The sequence below is a fragment of the Sceloporus undulatus genome, chromosome 1 (assembly GCF_019175285.1).
Source record: "Sceloporus undulatus isolate JIND9_A2432 ecotype Alabama chromosome 1, SceUnd_v1.1, whole genome shotgun sequence".
In the NCBI taxonomy this organism is placed as follows: Eukaryota; Metazoa; Chordata; class Lepidosauria; order Squamata; family Phrynosomatidae; genus Sceloporus; species Sceloporus undulatus.
This window is the reverse complement of record NC_056522.1, coordinates 10,370,864-10,394,428: the sequence shown is the minus strand read 5'-3', so window position 1 is coordinate 10,394,428 and position 23,565 is coordinate 10,370,864. Positions and strand designations below refer to the sequence as shown.

The 23,565-nt window shown below is 42.3% G+C and overlaps 1 protein-coding gene across 5 annotated transcripts in view; it reads right to left on the bottom strand.

Moving 5' to 3' along the window:
- Nucleotides 1-23,565, bottom strand: part of LOC121920437 — a 196,008-nt gene that overhangs the window by 155,594 nt on the left and 16,849 nt on the right. For 2 of the 5 annotated variants that reach the window (XM_042447593.1, XM_042447600.1), the window contains exons 2-6: nt 22,488-22,729; nt 18,912-19,037; nt 16,659-16,817; nt 16,360-16,475; nt 14,338-14,437 (exon numbers count right to left, since the gene is read on the bottom strand). In XM_042447593.1, coding sequence (XP_042303527.1) covers nt 14,359-14,437; nt 16,360-16,475; nt 16,659-16,817; nt 18,912-19,037; nt 22,488-22,700 — 693 coding nt within the window. In that variant the 5' untranslated portion in view covers nt 22,701-22,729 and the 3' untranslated portion in view covers nt 14,338-14,358. Of the gene's footprint in view, nt 1-14,337; nt 14,438-16,359; nt 16,476-16,658; nt 16,818-18,911; nt 19,038-22,487; nt 22,766-22,823; nt 22,952-23,565 lie in introns of all 5 variants that reach the window. The other 3 variants (XM_042447578.1, XM_042447608.1, XM_042447586.1) reach the window with 3 other exon arrangements.

Sequence of the window (23,565 nt, the reverse complement as noted above, 5' to 3'; positions counted from 1 at the left end):
GTGAAAGTTCAAGCCAGGGAGGGAGGGTTGGTTACCTTTCCTCTGAGGGCAAGGATTAATACCCGGGTAGGACAATATACCTTCATTACATCATGCTATCAGTGTCCTGGATAACATCCGCCCACCACCTAAATTCCTCTCTTCAACATTAAACCAGGAACAGTCTCTCATGCCCAACTTAGGTGGACCCAGAGATACAATGCAAATACAAGATAGGTATAAAGAGATGGCAAATAGTAAATTAAATAAAATAACTGTGGAATTAAGGTAATAAAGGAATATGAAGAAGAAAGGATTGTGAAACAATATGGAAAATATTGGTAACAAAGGCTTTTTTAAAAAAAGAAGAAAAGAGAGAGGTGTTTAACCTCCATTGTAAAAGTTACAGTTTTGGAGGAGAGTGAATAGAAACATACTAGACTCTATGATGGCGAGGGCGCTGGGGTAAGGAGGAAAAGAGAGAGAGACAGGAGATAGAAAATAATGGAAGTAAGAATTTTGGTAATGTATAGGATTATATTTTGTTCAACCTTTATAAAGAATAGGTGAAGCGAAAGTCATAAGAAAATGAAGATATTAACAAAAATTAATGTTTTTGTTATTCAAATTACCTGTTTAAATCAATAAAAAATCTTGATATGAAGTTAGGTTTTGGATAAAGGTAGTAAAGAATGGGCAACACAATGTCTGTCCACACATATATAGTGAAATATGGAATACTTTCCCCCCAAATATCATGGTTTGTAGGTTGCTATATATAAAAACAAAGGATAGGTTGAGGTTATTGTCTCCACGAACATTTCAGGAAAGCTATAAGAAGAAAGAAAACAAAATGCTTGTCGTAAAAACCCCCCAACATGAAATAAGGGGAGAGAGTGTGTGATGGGAAACCCGAGGTTATCGCTTCCCAAAACTGCGTTGCTCCTTTGGGGGTTAGATGGTTAGACCTGGCTGACACCCTATTGTCATGCTTTGGGGTCCCAACAGAAGAAGGAAGAGAAAAGGAGGGTTTAATGTTGGTCCTGTTTTGTAACAAAAAGCAAAAGCACGGAAAGAAAAAAAATGGGAAAAAAGGAAAAGCTTAGGTTTTGATAACAGCATGGCCCTATGCAATGGAAACCAAGCGGTGCTTGTAATCCAAATTGTAATAAAAAGAGGGAAGACGTAAAAGTGTGGGATATCTTTAAAATAATTTATAGTTTTGGTTTTCCTCGCTTCATTTTGTTTCTGTATGGGTGAAGTGTGAGCATTACCAACGACTGTCATAAGATCTTTTCGCATAGAAATGACGTTTTCCAAAAATACAGGAAAGGTTTTCAAGATAATTATCGTTTAATGTTTGTGGTAAAAAAAGCTCATTGAATCACTGTAAAAGCTAACTTTCCTACGGAATCTGAAGTCCAGTAAAGGGAAAAAAAACATTAAGTAGCTGGGTAATTTTGTAATAATGTTTTTCTCAGTCTTCAATAAATCTCTGTGTCCTGTGCATAAATATAAATAGATGGGTAGAACTGAACAGATCCTGCAATAACGCAGCAAGACGTTAGAGTAACATGAAAGAGCTTTGGTGGACTGCTTTTGAATTTGGTAAAAAAGGGACAGGGAAATCTATTATTATATTATTATTTAACCGTTTATTTTATGAGCAGCAGTAAATTTGTACACAGCGCTGTACAATGTACAATGCAATCTTTTTAGTTAGACAGTTCCCCTACCTGCCTCGGGCCTTAAAAGTCTAAAAAGACATGACACAGAAGGAGGAAGGGAGTGGTGGAGGGAAAGGGTAAGAGGTCCAGCAGTTCCTCTCTACCACCTGGGGCCATGGACAAGGCAGATGGCGGGAGGAGGGCGAGGCTTCATAATGAAGGTTAGGGATATCGCTTTCATGAATTTGAACCTGGTTTAGTTTGGCACATGTGCATTCTTTCCTCCCCCACAAACACCAAATTTGGAAACTGAAAATGGTCCAATTTTAGTCTTTTTCTTTATAGTGATAGACCTCCTTTTATCATTAATGTTGATATTGTATTCAAAGGGCATTTGGAACAATCTCGCTCACTTGTTAATTTGTAGGAAGATATTCCTCTGGTAGTTTACATTTCCTGGATTTTATGTAAAAGTAAGGGCAATTTTAACAACGTTAGTGCGTACGCTTTGCTGCTCGGCCAACCATTACAGTACTTTATATAGTTAGTGTAATGCTCAGGCTGTCCTCATCAATAAATAAAAAAGTTTGGCTTCCCTAGTTTAGTCTAAATGCGGAAACATAACATGGAAATAAATTCCTGAAAATATGAATTAAAAAGGCCTAGCTTGAGCACCCCATCAATTAACAGGCCTCCCACACACACATATGTTCATATTGGATAGGGGCTTTTGGCCATGGGCTTCTGGCGTCTTAGGACACATTCCATCATGGAACAAGCAACCTCCATAGTGACCCCGACAGCAATTTTAATTTTTGGCCTGTCGTACGGAGCGAATTGGTGTACTTTAAAAACAAAGCTGCTCCCTTGAGGCCACCCCACAAGCAAGGCCCGTGGATAGTGTGTAGGTAGAGTCGTTTACTTTGGCTCATGGGTTAAACGGATGCATGGTGCATACCAAAACAAACGACTTATTTTGCAACAGACACACACAGGTAAACTCTAAAGGAGTTTTAACTGCTGGATTGAAAAATGTAAGAAATTTATTAGGAAAAAAAATCCAGGGACAGGAAAGGAAAAAAAGGGAGGCATAGCATCTGCCCCGTATAAATCCACCCTTTGACCCCCCCCCCCCATTGCGTCCCTATGGACGTAGAATAGCACAAGCTTCCTTGAGGCAACCCCCGTTGTAAAAGGCCTTTTATAGATATTTGAAGAGAGACTGAATTGCCTAACAATCACTGGCAGAATGTTGCATAGCAACAAAATCTTATATTCAACTAGCACACCCCGAGAGAACCTCCATACTTTAACATCCAAAAGAAATATAAAAATGGAAATAATGATTCAGGGCCCCAAAAAGGAGAAGGTGTTTTTTTTTTTTAAAGGAAGCAAGGCATGGCACCCCCTTAAATTCACCCAACAGCCGGCCACTCCCCGGAGAAGACCCCACCAAGGGTCATCCCAAAGATGCACCCCAATGATGAAATTTCACAATGGCTATAATAGAACACCCGTATATGGTCATGAAACACAAAGGGAAGTTTCATATCCTGAATTAAACTTCTAAATTAGCCATAAAGAAAAAAGATCCATGAGCGGAAAAATAAAAAATTATGAGGCAGAAAAGTAACGCAATTTTTTAACTCCCAATGATCTCCATCAGAGATCTACATGCCCCTCTTGCCAAAGGACCCCCCCCCCCCCCAAAGATTTTTTTTGACATCGCAGAAGGATGTGGGTAACGGATTGGTCATCAAATTCTCTCTCTGTCTTTGCTTCGCGAAGAGATTCGGAAGGACTCAATCCCGTGCTTTGTACAAGTGCGTGGGGGATAAAAAGGCCAATTCTGGATAAACCGGATCCGGTACAGAAAGCACAGCAGAAGTCTCCTTGGTGATGTTTTCCAGGTCGGTTCTTTCTGCGCTGCGTTGTGGGTTTCTCTTTTCGAGGCCTCGTGTCGGCGGAGCTTTGAAAAGGCTGCGTGTCATGATATGTGTGTCGCATGGCCTCCGATGCGAGCCAGGGAGGGACCATTGTTGTGATCTATCTAGTCTGGCCGAAGCTGAATGTTGTTTTAGGAAGTCCTTGTATCTCTCGCTTCTTTGGTAATCACATTAACATGGATATAACAGCATGAATGCTAGATATTACTTTTGACCTCCACTCCCAAGGTCCGAGTAACCGTGGGCTTCTAGTAATAGTGATGCAAATCAAAATGCCCCCCCCCAAATGACACTATCGCCGGCGGTGTGGTACCAATCTAAACAGAAAGAAATTTAATAAAAGAAAAAAAACAAGGTTACCCAGGAAACCTTGTCAAGGAGTGCTCCACAAAATCTGGAATTTTTACTTTGGAGTGGGTGTGGTGCACCTTCGTACAGAACAACCTTTGCTTCAATTTGCTGACTACAGAACACAACATGGTGGAATTATGAAAGGTCCAATTTAATCTATGAAAAATAAAATGTATTTTAACAGAACAACAAAAAGACAGTCACAGACAATGAGATGTGAAATCAGAAGGATAAGCACTCCTGAACCAAACGAAGAATGATACTTAATTTTATTTTTCTTAACCTGCATGTGTGCATGAAATTTTTATTTAAATGACTAAAATTAAAAGGCTAGGTCAGTGGACATCTTCCACAAACACAGTGGGAATAATGAAGGCATAGAGTCCGAGCTGACGTCCGGTCACCAGGAACTACTTCCAGAAGGAACCTTCTCGTTGTAGACAGAAGTGCCATGGCTATGTAAATAAAACACATGGTAAATGTTTGGGTGGTAATCATATGATCAAAGAGTTGGAAGACACCACAGGGCCATCCGTCTACCCCCTGCCATGCAGGAAATCCAAATCAGCATCCCCAACAGATGGCCATCCGCATCTGTTTAAAGACCGCTCCAAGGAAGGAGCTCCATTACACTCTGAGGGAGTCTGTTCCACTGTCGGACAGCCCGTACTAATGCAGGAAGTTCTGCCTAATGTTGAGTGGAATCATCTTTCTTTGTAGCTTCCAATCCATGGCTCCGGGTCCTAGTCTCTGGAGCAAGGGAAAACAGTCAGCTCCCTTCTCCAGGGTATGACATCCCTTCAAGTATTTAAACATGGCTATCGTATCATCACCTCGTAACCTTCCTCTTCTCCAGGCCTAAAATCCCCAGCTCCTTAAAGTCGTATCCTCCTAGGACATGGTTTTCGAGACCTTTCAAGCAACACACCATTTTGTACTTTGCCCCTCCTTTGGACACGCTCCAGTTTCATGTCCTGTTGAATTGTGGTGCCCAGAATTGGACACATATTTCCAGGTGGGGCCTGACCAAAGCAGAAGAAGTGGCACGATGACTTCCCTTGATCTAGATACTATACTTTTACTGATGCGGCCTAAAATTGATTGCATTGGCCATTTTTAGGCTGCCGGCATCACGACTGTTGACTCATGTTCAGCTCTGTCCTACTGGACTCCCAGAGCCATTTCACACATAGTCCTCTCGGTCAGCCAGGTGGCGCCCATCCTATATCTGTGCATGGTATTTTTCGCATAAGTGCAAGTACCTGCATTTCTCTCTGTTGAAGTTCAGTTGTAGCTTGGCCCAACTTCTAGTTTATCAGGTCATCTTTGAATTTGGATCCTGGAATTTCATTGAATTTGTCTCCCTGGGGGCTCACCCACCTTTCGCATAACAAGGACCTTTCTTCTTTAGTATACATGCGGCTTCAATAAAAACAAAATTGCACCTTTTCCACCTGTCCCCATGTTCCCCAGACGGTGCCACTTGCGTACTCCGCCACTCGTAGTGGTCCAGCAGGAGAAGTGCAATTCCAAAGGGGAAACCCCCATTCCAGGCCCTCCTCTCATCTCACCATAAAAGAACTGTTTTAACTTGTACTAGGGAAATGCAATGTAATATCATAGAAATAGCAACATTTTTTCAAATATATGTTCATTAGTAATTAATTGCAGCTATGTCTGGCAATCGTGGATTTTTCTGTGACAGTGAGTCAGTCTGTTCTTTCCACACCCTCTATTACGGTGATCAAAGTGGTAGTCATGGAACTGTAGGTTAAGTGGAGGCAAACCGAATGTAACAGCAGACTCAGAACTAGTGGTTAGGATAAAAAGTGGTAGATGCAAAAGTGCCTGACTTAAAAATAAAAACTCGAGCAATTTGATTTATAAAAGAATGTTTCTTGTTTCCGGTTGGAAATTGTAGACATGATAAAAATCAAAAACTAAGAGCAATATGAAGGTAAATGCATACCTCTTTGATCCGCCCGCTCAAAATGGAAGAGAGGCAAGGAAAAATGTGGGACTTGAATAATGGGAAAACGGTGGACATGCATTTGGAAAATTAAGGCATGAAAAAATGGAAAGCGGAACAACAGCAATTTGAATATCAATTCTTGATTCTTGATCTTCGACAAAGTGTGGATGTGCAATTTCAAATTGTAGAATGATAAAAATTAAATCATAAAAGCAATGAGAAGTAAATGCATGCTTCTTCTTCTGGTGAAATGGAGGACGTTTAGGTGAAAATGTAAGATGTTACAAATGAAGCGAAAAAAACATAGAATATTATTGCATGCTCTTGGTCCTTAGCAAATGAGAGGCATGCAGCGGAAACTGTAGACATGATAAAATAAAAATGTGGAAAGCTGCAATAAATAGCATGCAATCATCTTGGTCTGTGCAAAGTGCAGGGACATGCTTAGTAAAAAATGTTGAACGTGTAGAAATTAAAACAAAAAAGCAATATTAAGGCAATTTGCATGCTCTGGTCCGGTAAAAGTGAAGGACATTCCAAATAATAAAAAATTGAGGCAGATAAAAATAACAGCTAAAAGCATATAAATTAAGGACATGCCTTCTTGTCCCTGCCCCAAATGGAGAACATACCTTGAAAAAAGCATGGCATAATGCTCAAACAATAGTAAAAGGCAATATATCAAATTCTAATGTCCCTGATCTGGGTCAACTCAACACTGAGTGCCTTTTAGAGCCCAGACTTGCAAAAGGCGGCAATGGAGGCCAGACCAGAAAGGCACAGTTTTTCTCTCTGGTGTGGTGCAGGGAACATAAAAATGGCTCCAGAGGCGTCCTTTGCTTCCATTCAGCCTGTTCAGGGAAGGGAGCGACAAGCAGCCAGAATGTGATGTCAGGGCTCTCGCCGATTAATGGGGTCCGTCGGACAGCCTTGAGAACAGATTCTGTCACTGATCCTACGTGATGCCTAGGGAACATGGGGAATAAAGGCCTTGGTGTGAAAACAGCTTTGGGTATGCCATTGCCCTTCTGGGTGCTAACCGTTTTGAGCTTACCTTTACTTCGTTTATATGAAACCCTTGTCTCCCCTGAGGAACCCAAGGCAATTCACAGATACATTACGATAAACAGGTAAAAGTTAAAATCATGAACCATATAAAACGGCATTGAAAACATAAGAAGTTAAAGGCATCAAATACTACATATTCAATACAAACCCACTGGCATGCTTAGGTTGTAAGCACTTAAATAGAACTGTCTTTGCCTCCCATTCGCTGGGCTCCTGAAGTGCTGGACTGTGACTCTGAGACCAGGGTTCAAGTCCCCAGGGCCCAATGGTGAAGCCCATGGGGTGGCACTGGGCAAGTCACACGCTCTCAGCCTCAGGGAGGCAATGGCAAACGCTCTTCTTTCGTAGGCTCAAGTCTACAAAAGTTTCATGCTTCTTTCTTCCAGTGAGTCTCAAAGGTGAGGCAAGATTCCTTTTGGGCAGACTGATTTTCCAACGAATATGACTATATTTTTGAATTCTACACATATATACAAGTGCTCTCTCTCTCACTCTTGTAAGGAAAAAGGATCGGTTGGAGTCAAAGAAGTCACAAAATGGAGGGGAGATTTTTAGGTCTTGGCACCGCGCAAGCCCTCTGAGGGGCAGGGGACTGAAGGGGCCTCTGAGAGGAAGTGGGGACAGAAGGACCTCCCAATGCACCATTGGCCAACGTCCCTTGGCCAGGGATGGTTCGGCTGGCTGGATTCTGCGCTGGAGAGACTGAAATATCACTAGAAGAGGCCCATTTTTCGAGTTTAGAGGTAGGCAGATTTTTGCTCTCACCTTTCCCAGACTGGCATCCAGGTTGTGACAGACCTTCAGCACCATGTCCATTTTTGTTCAATAACTTTTATTTCAAAAATAAAGACTTACATAACAAAACTTTCTGAGCATCCTTCACATTGCCACATTGCAATGTGGGCGGTTTCCCATTACTAGCTGACTTTTTTTCTGGGGGGAAATGTTAGGATAAATAGTTTGCTACAGGGTGGCTGCCGCTCGCTTTATTTGGTCCAAATACTGGCCTCCAACAAGGCCAGCAAGCCTTCCTCCTCATTTGGTGCCATGGCTCTTACAAAAAGACTTAGTCCTACTCGTCAAATGAGAAAGCAAGGGATCTGTGTGCAAAGAGGAACAACAAGCAAGTAAAAAACCCCAGCTTCTTCCGCTGATGCCTAAACAAAAATTCATTTTCTCAGGAGATGCCCCTTGAGGTAGTAAAAAACCAGGGACCCCCCGGAAGCCATGCCGGCTGCCGAGGACAAGAGACCACCAGTTGCTGTGACTGCGGCTTTCCTGCCACTGGGTTCCCATCAAAGGAGACCAGGAAGGCATGCCGACTTCTTTGACCCGGATGGTCTCCGTGGCCTTGATGGTGAAGGCAGGGTTTTTCTCCACAGGTAGGTGAAAGACATGGACCGGCATGAAGACTTCTTGAAAAGGGATGGTGGTGCTGGGGCCAGCCTGATCTGGATAGGGCCCCTGCGGCTTCGGGGGGACACAAGTGCCCATAGGGGAATCGTGTATCGCCTCCAACAGCAGACGACAGGAAAAGGGTCCCCCTCGAACTCACCAGCTGGCAAGGTGTCAAAGGTCACACCTCCACACTGATTTCGTTCCGGCCTGGGACCCCGGAGGTGCAATTGACTTGTCCCTGGGAAGTCAGGGCAGTCCAGCTGAAGAGAGACAAAAGGTCCGTCACAGGCAGGCGGCTGGTGTCAAACAGCAGGCAAAGATGGGGACACATTTTGCGACTGGCGACTGACAGTCACATAAGGAAAAATAGTCTGCAGTGGAAGAAACGGAGCTCTGAAGTCCCTGGCTGTTCGCTGGTGTGTTTTCCCTGTTCAATTAATAAGGGATTCCCACCTCCTTACGAAAACTAAAACCCAGAGAAGGTCTGTGGATGCGGAAACTCCCTTTGGGTTACAGTTTTGTTTATAAACTGGAAACCTGGAATCTGGTTGGAAGAGTGGGCTGACTTGCAGAAGTCTCACACACCCTAAAACCAACGGTCTCCGTCCTCCACCATAAAAGGAAGCTCCCAGTCAAATGGCGGGGAATAAAAAGGTCTCCTCCATTGAGGAAGTGGCCCTGTTTCCAGCCTTCTAGTCCAGTTTGCGTTCAATGATTATCAACCAACCTTGCAGGACCCACTTCCCCCACTGTTCTGGGCCACAAGTCTGAAAGGGATAACCAGGGCTGAGGTTCTGAAAGGACAGTTCCTGGTACGCAGAACTATTACTTTGTAAAAAGAAACAAAAAGAAGGAGTTATTTTACATGTGAAATAAATAAAATAAGGAATGTGTCTGGATCTAAGGATTGCAGAGGGTGCCTGTCTGAAACCAGCCAAAACAGGTAATTCAAGCCGCCATTTGTGAGAAGAAGGTGTTAGCAACTGGAAATAGACCCCCCCTTGGAGGACATCCAATCAACTGTTGGATCATGAACGGCAACAAAGTAATCCAATGTGTCAGATGTGTCTAGCCAGAGGAAACAACAGGATTTAGCCAACGGTAACTGAAACAAGGCACCGATTGTCCGTGGCTCTTTGCCCCAAGACCTGAGACTTTCTGGCGTGCACCCTTTGGGCTCACCTTGGTGGCATATTCTGTCGCTCTGGCGAGTGTAGTTCACAAGTTTGGCAAGCATAATCTGGCTGCTTCCAGCATGGGGCTGAAGTAGACGTCTTTTCTGCCCGCAGGGGTGCTTTCAGGATCAAGGTCGTATGGAAGAGCACAAAGTCTTGCTTGAGCAACGCAGCGTCCCACGGTTTTCTCCAGATCTCTAGGCTGGAACTCAAACGCAAGACTTCCCTGATGGGAAAACAGATGGAGGAAGGGATGGCGGGAAGGAGGAAGGAGGCAACTTCTCAAGGAAAGAAAGAGGTTGGTGCCTCGAACTGAAGACCTCCAAACACATTGCTGACGTCAATGAAAGGATGAATGCTCAGCCAGTGCACTCGGTGTTTTTAGGCTCTCTCTTTCATGAGAACAAACTTGTGATGAGAGGTAAGTTAAAGTAGAGCTGAAGGACCGTTTTCATCGTGCATTTAGGAGTAACAAACCTACCCCTTCCCACCGCAAATGCACTCATTTTCAGCGAGTCAACACAAACGTGACTCGTATGCCCTCCGACCACACACACCACACACAGCACACTCCAAGCAATCTGCTACCAAACTGGGAAAAGTGGATAGACATGCAGAAAAGGGAAGAGAAGGCAAGAGCAAAGGTCAGCATTTTTTAATAGTTCGCTGAAGGAGCCGAATAGAAGAGGAAAGGATGGAGGAAGTGAATGCTTGCAGAAGAAGGAAGACACATAAGCTGCAGCAAGAAGAAAGCATGGATGTAGTCGGAGGAGACCTTGAGCTTGGCCATACCTCAACTGAGCAGAACAACAAGGGGGCGGCATGTTGATGTCAGGCACTTTGCAGTCGTATTAAAAGGTCACGGAAAATGGAGGGGGTTTTCCACCTTCACCAGGAAGAGGTGCTTTGGCTCCGACAGGAGTTGTCAGCTCAATGGTGCCAAGGGGGCCGCAAGGGACAGCCCTGGAAAGTGACCAGATAGAACAAGAATTACTGGGTTGAGACTCATTGCGGAGATCACCTGCGGGCAGCCATAGGGGAAAGGGGGATTTGGTGAGATAACAGAGCGGCCGGCAAGGAACACCCCCCCCAAATCCTGGCTGAAGCCAGGTCAAAGGAGGATGCAAAGCCGGACTCTCCAGTGCTTCGGAATCCGCCTCTACCCCATGTATGCGCAACATGTACACACACTTTTCCAAGCAAGTGTGCCGACATACTGGCTCTCTTGGCTTTTCAGGGTTGTGGATCATTCACCAGCCTGAAATAATTAGGGAGGATGTCTCCTGCGCTGGCTGCTCTGATAGTTAAGGACTTATCACACGGGGGGGGGGTGTGCACTCCGATACGCAGTCACGCCGGTTTCTAGCATTGCAAGCGTGATGTTTTTTCACACAGATGCCATATCACTCCTGTCTAGCAAATGGCGAATTAAGGGTAAACGTGATGTTTTACACATCTGGTTGCCTTTCTCCATTGGCCTTTCCAACTGAGGGGGAAGCGAGTCCAGTTCTATTCCAAGCAGTCATGTGATGCAAATGCAAGCAAAGGGGAGTGAGTGCAAATTGTATTACCACAAACGAACAACCAGAGGGTTCAACAATTTGAATCAACCCCTTGCACAATGCGCAAAGGGGCTCTGGACACGGCCTACATCCCTGCCCCCTCCTTAGCTATCATCCTTAATGGGTGAAGAAACCAGTCAGGGAAGATGGATAGGTCGCTGGGGAGCCAGGATGGAGGCAAGGGCAGTCTAGGAATGATGGATAGGTGCACTGGGGTCCAGATTGGGAGGCTGGGCAGTCCGAGGATGATGGGATAGGTCACTGGGGCCAGGGATTGGGAGGCAGGGGCAGTCAGAGGATGAAGGGATAGGTCATGTGGGGACAGGATTGGGGGCAGGGGCAGTCCGAGGAATGACGGGAATAGGTCGCTGGGGCAAGGATTGGGAGGCAGAGAAGGCAGGGGATAGTGGGATAGTTCGCTGGGGCCAGGAGTGGGAGGCAGGGGCAGTCAGAGGATGATGGGATAGGTCACGGGGGCCAGGTTTTTTTTTACTGGTTTTCAAAATGGAGGTGTCACTGCGGAAACAACTGCTGCAGCAAAGGCAGCCCTCACAAGAAGCTCCCATAGAAATGATGGGTGTTTTGAGAACACATTCACTTGACAGAGGGAAACCACATCTTGGAAGAAGTCAGTCATAGGTCGAAATGGAGCCGGAACTGGGGGCAGAAAACCACCCAAAAGGTCTGTTGATATACTCCATTACAGATAAGGAAATGCAAATGGGTCTGGTGCTGGGGGTCTGAAACCGGCATGCAAACAGGGGCAGACTTTTAATGGGGAGAGAGAGAGAGACACCAAAGCTCTGACATGGGTTTTGGCAGAAGGGTCCCAAATCATCATTTCAACAAGAGCTTAGCCTGCCCGTGGAAAAAGGAAGAGAAAAGAGAGAGAAGAAGGGAGAAGAGAAGAAAAAAAGAAAAAAGAGAAGAAGAAAGAAAAAAAAAGCGAGGAAAAAGAAAAAAAAAAAAAAAAAAAGGGAAAAAAAGGGAAAAAAAAAAAAAAAAAAAAAAAAGGAGGAGGCGGAGAAGAGGCCTAGGCCGAGGACCAGCGCAGGCAAGGGGGCGGGGTAGGGGGCAGGAGAGAAGGGTGGGGAGAAAAGAAGAAAAGGAAAAGAGAAAGAAGGAGGGGGGAAGAGAAACAAAAAGGAGAGGGGAGTGAGGGGCGGAGGGACGGAGGGAGACAAAAGGGCGGCGCGAGGGAGAGGCGAAGCAGAGGAAAGAGAGGGAGAGAGAAGCAAGAGAAACAGAAGTGGGGGAGGGAAAAAAACACTAATCATGTTAAAAATTACTGAGAAGTCTTAATAGGCCTAGAAAAATGTCCGAAAACTGGCCATAACAATTCTCTCTCTTCCATGACAAAAAATAATGACCTTGACTGAAAATCTGGTGAATTTTAAATTAAATAGGAATCAGGAAACTTCAGTCCATGGGCCAAAATTACCAGTGATCCGCTTTTCACACTCTGCCCCTTTTTCTCCTCTATCATTATGTGTCTGTGATTGGAGAAGAGAACTGCAGTTTCCCCAGTCAGATCTGACAAAATACAGTTGTCCCTCCATATTCGCTAGGGTTAGGGGAACAAGACCCCCGTGAATATGGAAAAACCGCAAATAACAAAAACACAATGTTTTACCTGAGAGGACACCTCTCTAGGAATCTCTAGGTCCTCCAGTGCAACTCTGTGGTCAATGTCCAACATACACTGACCATAGAATGGCACTGGAGTAGCTACAAATGGTCTTTCAGTGCAACTTTTGGTTAAAGTTGACCACAGAGTTGCACTGGAGGACCTAGACAGTCCTAGAGGGAACATATTAATGAAATCTGTGAATAATCAAATCCGCAAATATCAAAGCCACAAATATGGAGGGATGACTGTACAGCTTTTTCAGCGCAGTGCAGGGAAACCTTGCTATCTCTGATAAGGTGGCATTTAAAGTCATATAAACTTCAAATATTGTACATTGTTCTTTTAAATAACAGGGCATTTAAATTTTCAATGACTTTGGAGTAGATATGCCTAGACCTCAACTGTGTTTTGTATGCTTGCATAAGCTCTGCTGGCTGTAGTGATAAGTAGAGTCTGAGACGACAGAGGTTTCATTATCTGACTTTTGGAATATTTCTTCAAGAATCAAATACTGAAATTAATAAAAATATTAATTAAAATATTTAATATAATAAAATTCAAAGAATGAAAGAGAAATTCTTCAATGGACATTGGAGGAGGACAGTGGTCCTTTAACTTTCTGCTTTCCCCAGCCCAGCAAATACACTCTGCTTTCTTAAATCATCTTGCTTTTTTTTCATGGCAATCTTTCATTTACAGTGTACAAGGTGTCTGCAGTGATCATCTGTGGAAGATGTTACACTCTTTGAGCCATCTTCGCCAGACTCCTTAGCAGAGCTTCTAAAAGTTACTTTTCAGACTCCAACAAGTATGCAGTATGAATGACGCTGCTCTCGCACTGTAAAATTAATGCACTTTGACACCACTTTAAGTGTCATAGCTCCATCCTATGGAAACCTGGGATGTGTGGCTTGTTGTAGCATCAGAGAAAGCTAAATATCTCACAAAACTACAAATCCCAGGATTCTGTAGCATTGAGCCTTGGCAGTTAAAGCGACATCAAATTGCATTCATTCTGCAAAGTAGATGCAGCCCAAGATACTAACTGCTAAGTTCTGCTCCCTAGTAGCAGCCCTGGTCACTATGGAAGCCATCCTTAGATAGACATCCATAGATCCAGCAACATCAGGGACTGCCTGAAGGAAGAGGCCTCTCCCTCCTTAACTGTCATCTTGGCCTCAGAAGGAGCGATCAGGCAGACCCAGCAACATCAGGGACTGCCTGAAGGACGAGACTTCTCCCTCCTTTAACTGTCACCTTGTATTTTGTATTGTATTGCAATTTTTACTGTACACCGCTATGATCATTGCGGAATAGCGGTCTATAAATAAAACGTATTTATTATTATTATTATTATTATTATTATTATTATTATTATCCTATTAGTACTTCTTTTCATTTATAAAGCAGTACATTCTTATGGATGTCTTATTGGAAATGTGGTTCACTGTTTTCAGTAGGATTTACTCACAAAAAGTGTTTTACTACTGAAGGCATTTTGGATTTTTTTTGGGAGGGACAATATAATAACAGACTGAACCCACCCACCCCCCGAAACACACACACACATACACACATTCTCCTCTGACCTTTTTTGAAGTGATTCCTATTCAACTTTTAACAATGTGTGATTTCTCAGTGAATTTATTTATTTCTCTCGTCAGTTCATTGATCTCTTGTTGATGTTCACTGCAGGAGAAGAGAAATTCCAAGACACAGGTGAATTGATGAAGACAAATAACCTGTTTAGCACTAACAAGTGACATTGGAATGCTTATCATGATTTGGCAGTCCTTCTACAGTTAAATTACTTGCCTAGTATAGTAGTAGCTATCATTTCTATTAACTCAATGCTAGAGTTCTCCTAGTACTCGAATTTCTCTGCTTGTGTACTACATGGAAACAGGTAATCCCAAGTCTTCTAATTTTCCCAAAGCAGGAAGAAGTGGGGAGGTTCCTAAGGAAAGAAACCTGTACTTGTGTGAATAACTTACTTCAACACTGAACACAATCTGCTGGGAGTGTCCTTGGGGGGAATGCTGCCTCTTGAACCTACAAGTTCTATTGAGCTTTTATAGCTAACAGCCACTGATAATTCTATCTACTACATCTCATACTTAAACAGTGGTTGTCATATAGTTGGCCTTTCTCAAGCATTACAAAGCTGACCTAGGTTTTTGACATACTCTCCATCAGAATTTAGGTTAATCAACTAAATAAAAGTCAGCTACTTGGTTTAGGAATACTAAATTTAGATCTGGTCCCACTGATCCTGACAGCCAGCAGGACTGAGCATTGGATTATGATTCTATAGATCAGGGTATGAATCCCCACTTGACCATGGAAACCCACTGGGTGACCTTGGGCAAGTCACGCTCTCTCAGCCTCAGAGGAAGGTCCTCTGAACAAACCCTGCCAAGAAAATCCCATGATAGGTTCACTTTAGGGTCACTATAAATCAGAAATGACTTGAAGGGTCACAACAACCAACAACTCACTCATCCTGCTCAACAACTGCTCCCTAAATTCACGTTGCCTTCATTTTCTTTCCCTCGTCTGCACAAAATGCCTCTGAGCTCCAGCTTGACCCAGAGGCAGTATTAGGAAATGAAGATGTTGTGTGACTGTAGTCCAGGCACTTTGCTTTGCAACCAGGCTGCTTACTAAAAGACAAAGTAGTAGCCACTCAGGCCTGTCACCATTATAAACTTTGGAGTAACAGAAGATGGACTGATAGGGATTCCGGAGTTAGTGGGAGAGCTGCATGGCAATCTCGTGTTGGCTGAAGAGGAATTAAATGTGGTAGAAGACACGGGCTAAACTGGAAAGGGGGTGGAGAAAAGTGATGGTTGTTCTGTATTATGAATGATAGTGAGGTCGAGGTGGTGGTGGTGAGGGAAGTGTTCAAAAGAGAAAGTTTAGCAGTGATCCAGAGGTAGTTTGAGTGTGCTTTGCACTTGCAGGAGCAATTCCAGCAGACTTATATTATGCGGACCTTTTGTGTTTGCAATATGAGATGGATGGATGCTGTATGTTTATGGGATGAACAAGAAAGAGACTCTTTGGGAGTACTGATCTTAACAGTGAGGAAAAAAACAGCAGTTTCAAAAAGGTAATTGTCTTCTGCCCTTTGCTTGGGATCATGGGTAGGTTACTTGTCTATTATCCTCACCAGTTTATCTTTACTTGAAATTGATGTTTTACAATCTTTTGTTGAATGGTGACCTCCAATAATGGCTTTTTGGTGAAAGTGTCCTTTGGTGAAAGTGCCCATGACACTCATATAATCTGTAAATAGAACATACAGTGCTGGCAGGCCTAAGCCAGACCACAAGCAAATTTAGTTTGCAGTCCTGCACAGAGTTAAACTGATTAGATGCTACTGACTTTAATGGGATGTATAGTGCAATATTACATGTATGCTCCACAGTAAATAACAGTTTAAATAGCACTTCTTGGTAAGTGTGTATAGGATTACAACCTTAAGCAGTTTTTGAGCAGGGACTGCAGCCTTAACGAAATGTTCCTTTGTCATTACATATTCAAGGCTGCCATCTGGGAATCCCATTTGCAAGCCTCAAACACACACTGGAAAATTCAGAAAATCATACCGGGATTTTTCTTGGAAGGTCTCAGAAATGTATTGCTTCAGCTTGGCAATCTTTTCTTCCCTGCACTTTATATCGGCCTCATTCTGCTTTTTTATTTCCGACACCAGCTCTGCATGCTGCACAAGGAAGCAATTACTAAATACTGTACCAAGAAATAAGTGTGAAAACTGTTTATATTCTAGATATGGATTTATTGTAAACTGCCTTAAGGGCTTCAGCTGGACTAAAACCTATATTAACATGGGAAAATAATAAAACAAATAAAGCAGGAGAGGACAATAATTCATATTTTGACAAACCTGAGTGTGCTGTTCTTGAATGATTTTTGTATAATGTCTTATTGTTTCATCAAGCAGCTGGATCTGTTCCTTGATTAAAGATTCTGATTCCTCCAGTCGTCTTGCAGTCTCTTTCTGATGTTCTTTTTCTAACGCAATTGCTGTATTATACTTGGTAACCTGTTTGGGGAAAAAATGCGGAGCAACTGTTCCTATTTTTTAAATTTTTACGCCAATGCTAGCTTACTGAGACACAAATCCTTTAAAATTCTACTCAAAATCCACCTTTTCCATTAAGCATTTGGGCCAGCACCCTAATTCCTGTACCCTAAAGCTATCTATGTGTAACCAGAATAGCACATTCATTCCATGTTTCCCTCCAGCTTCTGCTTTCACTTCTGCTTCTCCTTTTTTTCCTGAGTAATTTTTAAATTGTGAAGCCTGCCTTCTAATATTCTGTATAACATTATACATGTTGATGATTTGTTGTGGTTGTTTTGAGTCTTCAGGTTGACTCTCTTATGTTGACTGTATCATGGGGTTTTCTTGGCAAAAGTCAGAGAAGGTTTGGCATTCAGGAAGTTCAGGCTGAGAAGGTGTGACTTGCCTAAGTCACCCAATGGGCTTCCATGTCTGAGCAGTGATTCAAATCCGGGTCTCTCAGAATCCTAGTCCAACACTCAAGCCACAACACCACACTGGCTGTCTGCACTGATGGTACTTAGTAAACTGGACTGTATCTTTACATGAACTGGTTCAGGAATCTTGTGGGTATGGGAATTGTAATTTACATGCAGAATTCCTTGGTTTGTAAAGGATCCCTCAGTAATTTCAACTGAATTACAATTTATTTGCACATTCTTTGCTCCCTGGAACTTAGTGGGTACTCTTATGTGACAGATATTCTGGATGTGAAGAAGTGTGCATTTGTAGGCCAGGGCATGCACATTTCAATGAAACTACAACAGTCTAAAGTCTGACAAGGTCTCATATTATCAAGAAAATATTATTTAACAGAACATTTGCAATCAAACTTTATGCATACTTAAACAGATGTAAATTACACTGGTTCATTGGGACCTCCTTCTCATTATGTTTAGCACTGGGCTGATAAATTCCCTTAACACACTGGTGTTCATATCCCACCATTCAGAATAAAAAATTCACCCAAGGCAGTGTACAATTTGCTGTTGTGTGCTTTCAAGTCATTTCCAACTTATGGTGACTCATGGGGGTTTCTTGGCAAGATTTGTTCAGAGTGGGTTTGCCTTTGCTTTCCTCTGAGATGCGGAGAGTATGCCTTGCCTAAGGACACCTAGTTGGTTTCTGTGGCTGGGCAGGGATATGAACCCTGGTCTCCAAAGTAGTCATCCACCACTTAAACCACTACATGGTGCTTGCTCCCAGCTTACAACAGAACAATGTGAATTATAGGAGGTGTTGGGACAGAGTTGTCATATTCCATTTCCTCAAATGCAGACGTCTAATTTGCATATTATGGAAATTAATATTCTAACTTTAATTTGCATATTATGTTAATGAATTTGTGCAAGTTAGGCACATCAAATATTCATTTTTTCTTCCACTGTGTTTCAACCTCCTTGCCATTTTTTTTTATAATTAGAGCTGATCTGAGAAATAGTATAACGACGGTCTGCAGGCACCTATTTTAACTCCGGAGGGATGCCACAGCTGCTAGATTGCGCGACATCCCTCCGGAGTAAAAAGAACCCATTTTTTTGGGTTCTTTTACTGGCGCCTCGGTTATGTCACGAGTGTGCCAATGGTGCACTTGTGATGTAACAGACGCGCTGCGATGTGCCGCTGCCATTACATACTAGGGTTCTGGACCATGCGGAACCCTAGTATTGGTGGCGCCAGGCCCCTTTCGGCCCTTCTATCTTGGGCCATAGTATCCTATTCTTTAGTTAACACTACAGTATCATGCTCCATGTTCAGTATCATATTCCCTAGTTAGTCAGTCAGTATATCAATTAAATAATACATTAACTGTAATTTTACATTTTTAATAATTAGGGTGGTTTTATAATAAGGGTGAATTTCTCTACAGTTGATTTCAGTGGATAGTAAAAACATAAGATGCCAGCCTCAAAAGCCTGTTAAAGCCAGCCAGCCAGCCACCCACCACCCTCTGCCCTGACTGAGCACTAAAGTGGCAGTGCTCCGTTATTTTACCTTCCCCCATCAGCAATATCAGTTAGGATTGTTCTGCAGCTCTCTCAATTCAGTGATGCAAAACCAAATTCACAATACCTGTTCTTCGATTATTCTCATTAATCTTGTTATTATTGAATCCTTCTCTTTTAGAGAATGCTTCAGTTGCAGATTTTCCTTTTGTAGGGTTTTGTATGTTCCCAGAAAATTGTTCTCTTTGTTGGCCTGTTTAGTACAAGTGAAGAAAGAACATGCTAGTACACAATAGTACCACAAAGAGTTAGTTGGTCTATCAAAAAGCAGTACAAAACCAATTAGTTGGTGTGAAAGGAGTGAATTGGAACTGCTTTGTGATGTCAAACAGGGTTTTATGTGGGTTCTGCATCTTGTCCTTGTTTTTCTCTAAAATCCTGGGAAATGTGTATGCCATTGCCCAGGATGGTCCCAACTGTGTCTTACAGACATATTATGGCTCAAAATAAATAATTTAGCTGGGAAAGCTCTTTAAAGAGTGTATTTTAACAACTAGTAGTAGTTGCTACTCAAGCACACAAGCATGCATGTTAAATATTAGCATCACACAAGGGAGCCTAAAAAGAAAAGCTTTCCACATAAAGATCTGTTGTGTTGTACAGGGGGGTGTCTGAATTGAAATTGCCACACAGAGAATGAAATTTTAAAAAGAACATGACATTCACATACAGGCTGCTTGGTTCTGTTGATGTCAGTTTAGCAGTGCATATTAATTAAAGCTACCCTAACAACATGACCAGAGGGGAGTGGGGAGGAATCAGCCAGGCATTTATCTGAACAAATATGGTAATGTACATATTGACCTCTGCTACTTTAATTTCAATGAGCCCATTCAACCTAGATAACAGGATTCCAACAAAGATTCCTGACACGGCCAAATTAAAAAAAAAAATCAACAGGGGCAAGGCTGCAATCCTGTATACAGTTATCTGGGGATAATTGTCATTGAACTTAAAGAGTTGCCTCTGACTGTACATGTACAAGATTGACGTGTAAGCAATTCTTTGCAAAGACTTACTGTTTAATCAAGTACTTGAAATTAACACTGCTTCTTTCTAAAAAGTCTTCAAACAGAAATGTTCCTACAGATTTTGTGAAGGTATTAATTCCGTCACACCCACTCTCTGAACAAATCAGCCAAAGCAATCCTATACCTGCCTTCTAAGAGATGCTCCATTGAATACAGTAAGTAGAGAAAAAAGAGAGAACAGTACATAACTGGAAGCAGTGGGTCTTACAAGTGCTTAATAGTTAAAGAGTTCAAGCATTGATCAGAAAGGTTAGTGCAGTCAAGAAGTCAGAAGAAGACTGGGAATAGGAAGGGCAGCTATGAAAGAACTAGACAAAACTCTAAAGTGTAAAGATATACAACTGAGCACTAAGATTAGAATAATCCAAGCCATTTTATTCCCCATTGCCATGTGTGGATGCAAGAGCTGGTTGGGGAAGAAAGCAGTTAGAAAGAAAATTAAATCATTTGATTTGTGATGCCAGAGAAGAGTGCTAAGGATACCATGGACAACCAAAAAGACAAACAAGTGGGTCATCCAACAGATCAAACCTGAAATTTCCCTGGAAACCAAGATGATCAAACTGAGGCTGTCATATTTTGCTACATCATGAGAAGGCTTGAATCATTAGAAAAGGCAATAATGCTAGGCTAGGTAGAGGGTAGTAGAAAGAAAGGAAGATGGTATGCCAGATGGTTAGATTCAACTAGGGAGGCCACAGTCTTGAATCTGCAGAGCCTAAGCAGAGCTGTGGAGGATGGGGGAGATTGGAGATGTCTCATCCACAGGGTCACCATGAGTTGCGGTCAACTCAAGGGCAGTTAACACAACAATAATCCTGTGAAATGCACCTTGCCACTAGGATTTCAGAATACTGGCTTCCAATGACATTTTGGGAGTGGTCTGAAGAACCTTCTCTTTACAACTTTCTGCTTCTGGCTGTAAAGAGATACAATGTCCTTTACAACTATGTAAATTGGTATTCTAAACTATCACATGCAGCCTGTTGTTTGCATTTGGCCCTTACTAAGGTCCAGTGGGGCACTGACTGCTCTGCCTCTCATCAATCTGTACTACAGATGCACGAAGACAAGCCCCTCAAAGACCTGAGAAGAGACAGCTGGTGACCAGTAAATAAAAGTCTTGAATGGGAGCTGGAATGGACAAGGGAGGTGGAGATTACCACCCTGAGAAATGTGCTGTTCTCAGGTGGGCACAATATAAGCAAGGCACCTTTGTTTCTAGAGGAATCATTCTGTATTGGAAGTGGATCCTAAAAGAAGACAGAAACTGTACTACCTTTGCCCTCTATAAGAAACCTCATTAAGCCTATGTACATTATCGAGAACTGGGGAATTAAATGCTGTGAACCTGCTTCTTATAGTCAGCTTTGTGTGTATGTGTAAGTAAAGATGACTTCATAGAAGCCCCATAAATCTCCAGGGACCTTCTCAAAAGGAAATAATCCTGGGTAAGTGCTAGGCAACTAAAAGTTCTTGCTGCTTTGAAAGGAGGTGCATGCATGTAACTACAATCGACCCTTTGTATCTTCAGGGGTTCTGTTCTTGACCCCCCACAAAAAATGTGGGACCTCAAGTCCTGTTGTTCCCAATGACACTGTGCCATCTGCATGACCACACTGGCACGGCTGTGTGCATGCACCACCACTGGGGTGAATGGGGTGGGGCCATCTGCAGATATTAAAATCCATGGATGGCAAGCCTGCAGATGATAAGAGCAGGCTACATTTTTCGTTATATGTGGTTGGTATAGGTATAGCTACATGCATGCACCTCCTTTCCTAGCACTTTTGGTGTATGCGGTTGATATGGATCTGTAATGGAGCAAGCTTGGTGTAGTGGTTTGAGTGTTGGACTATGACTCTGGAGATCAGGGTTCAATTCCCTACTAAGTCAAGGAAACCCACCAGGTGATCTTGGGAAGTCACACATTCTTAGCGCCAGAAAACCCCATGATGAGTTCGTCTTAGGGTCGCTATAAACTGGAAATCACTTGAAGGCACACAACAACAACAACAAATGGATCTATAGGTCTATTTGATTCCCATGTCTTATGTGAAATTGTTTCCATCTTATGCAGCCCTTGTAAAATATAGGGTAACAATCATAATTTGCATCTTTCTGCATTCTATTACATTCTGTCCCACTCCTACAGCTGTGTAAATACACTTTATACCTCACCATTTATTATCATTCAGTACTGGGAAGAAGTGGGTTGATATGTAAGAAAGCTTACTGTAGATACTTGACTATAAGTCAACCTCATGTATAGGTTGAGGGCAGGTTTTGGAGCCAAAAGTATGGATTTTGATATGACCTATGATGAATAAACTGAGGGTAAAATTAAGAGCATGTAACAAAGGATGAAAAGGATGATGCAAATGAAACTGATGCCAAAGAACTTAACTGTTTGTGCTCATCCTAAACCAAACAATAGTTGTCATTTTCAACATTTCACTTTGTGTTGACTTTATCTCAGGTATTTACTTCAGCTTCTGAATCCACTGACGTTCACCGATCTGATCTTTCTGTTTACACATAAGAATTTTAATTTTTTTTAATGAAATGCTAGGTAAGAAATGGAAAACTCAAACCAGAAAACAATTACTCACATGTGCCTTTCTTTCTACGACGGGATAACTTGCAATTTTTGTAGATGATCTTGTTTCTTGAATTCCTGTTGCTACACCAACTACACAAGGTAGAATCCTTGGATTAACAGTGATATGCATGCGGAATGTGTCAGGACTACGATATTTCAATGGGTCAGGAACATTAATGGCATATAAATTCTTTTTTAGAGTTTGAGACTTTGCATGGGTCATTATTGCTGTAGTCAAAAGTTCTGAAGTACCTGTCAATATAAGAGCCAAAGGGGACTTCTTAAAGTCTGAAAATGAGGTAATAAATGTATAGATTAATATCAATAATATCAACAAATACATTACCAGAATTCCCAACATCATACATTAGTATGCCCAAGAAGCAGACGCAAATGTGAGGAACAGGCATTATTGTCAATAGGCCTGTCCTCCATGCCAGCTGTGTTGAAAGCACTATGCTTTTTCATTTGTTTCTGTGGAGAAAAGTAAAGTGCTACAACTGAAAATTCTGCTATAAAGTCAAAATCTGGTGTTTTGATGCTGGGTTATGCACCCTCACTGATAGGAATTTCACAAGGGATGAGGTAGAATGGATTAATGTTCAAAAGCATTAGCAAAAATCAGAGGTCAATACCATCTGTTGGATCACTGAAGTGTACATCAGTCCTAATAAAAGGTCTCATCTATTTCTTGTATTTAATTATGGCCAACTTGAATTCCTTCATTCCTCCCCCACCAAAAGTCCACAAAGACATACTATAAACCCACATTGCCAGGACAATGTCTCTGCTCACCATTGTTGTGATAGACATTTTGTTAACTGAACTGATTAAAGCCGCAATTTGCTTACATTCACAGTATATTATTATTATTATTATTATTATTATTATTATTATTATTATTATTACATGTTTTAATGGCGTTCCATAGCCTTCATGTATCTATGCAGTCAAAGCCCTGATATAGTCCAGCAATTCCAAACCTTGGTCCTCCAGATGTTTTTGGACTACAACTCCAGAAGCCTCAGCCAGCTGGCCAACAGTCAAGAATTCTGGGAGCTGAAGTCCCAAACATTGGGAGGACCAAA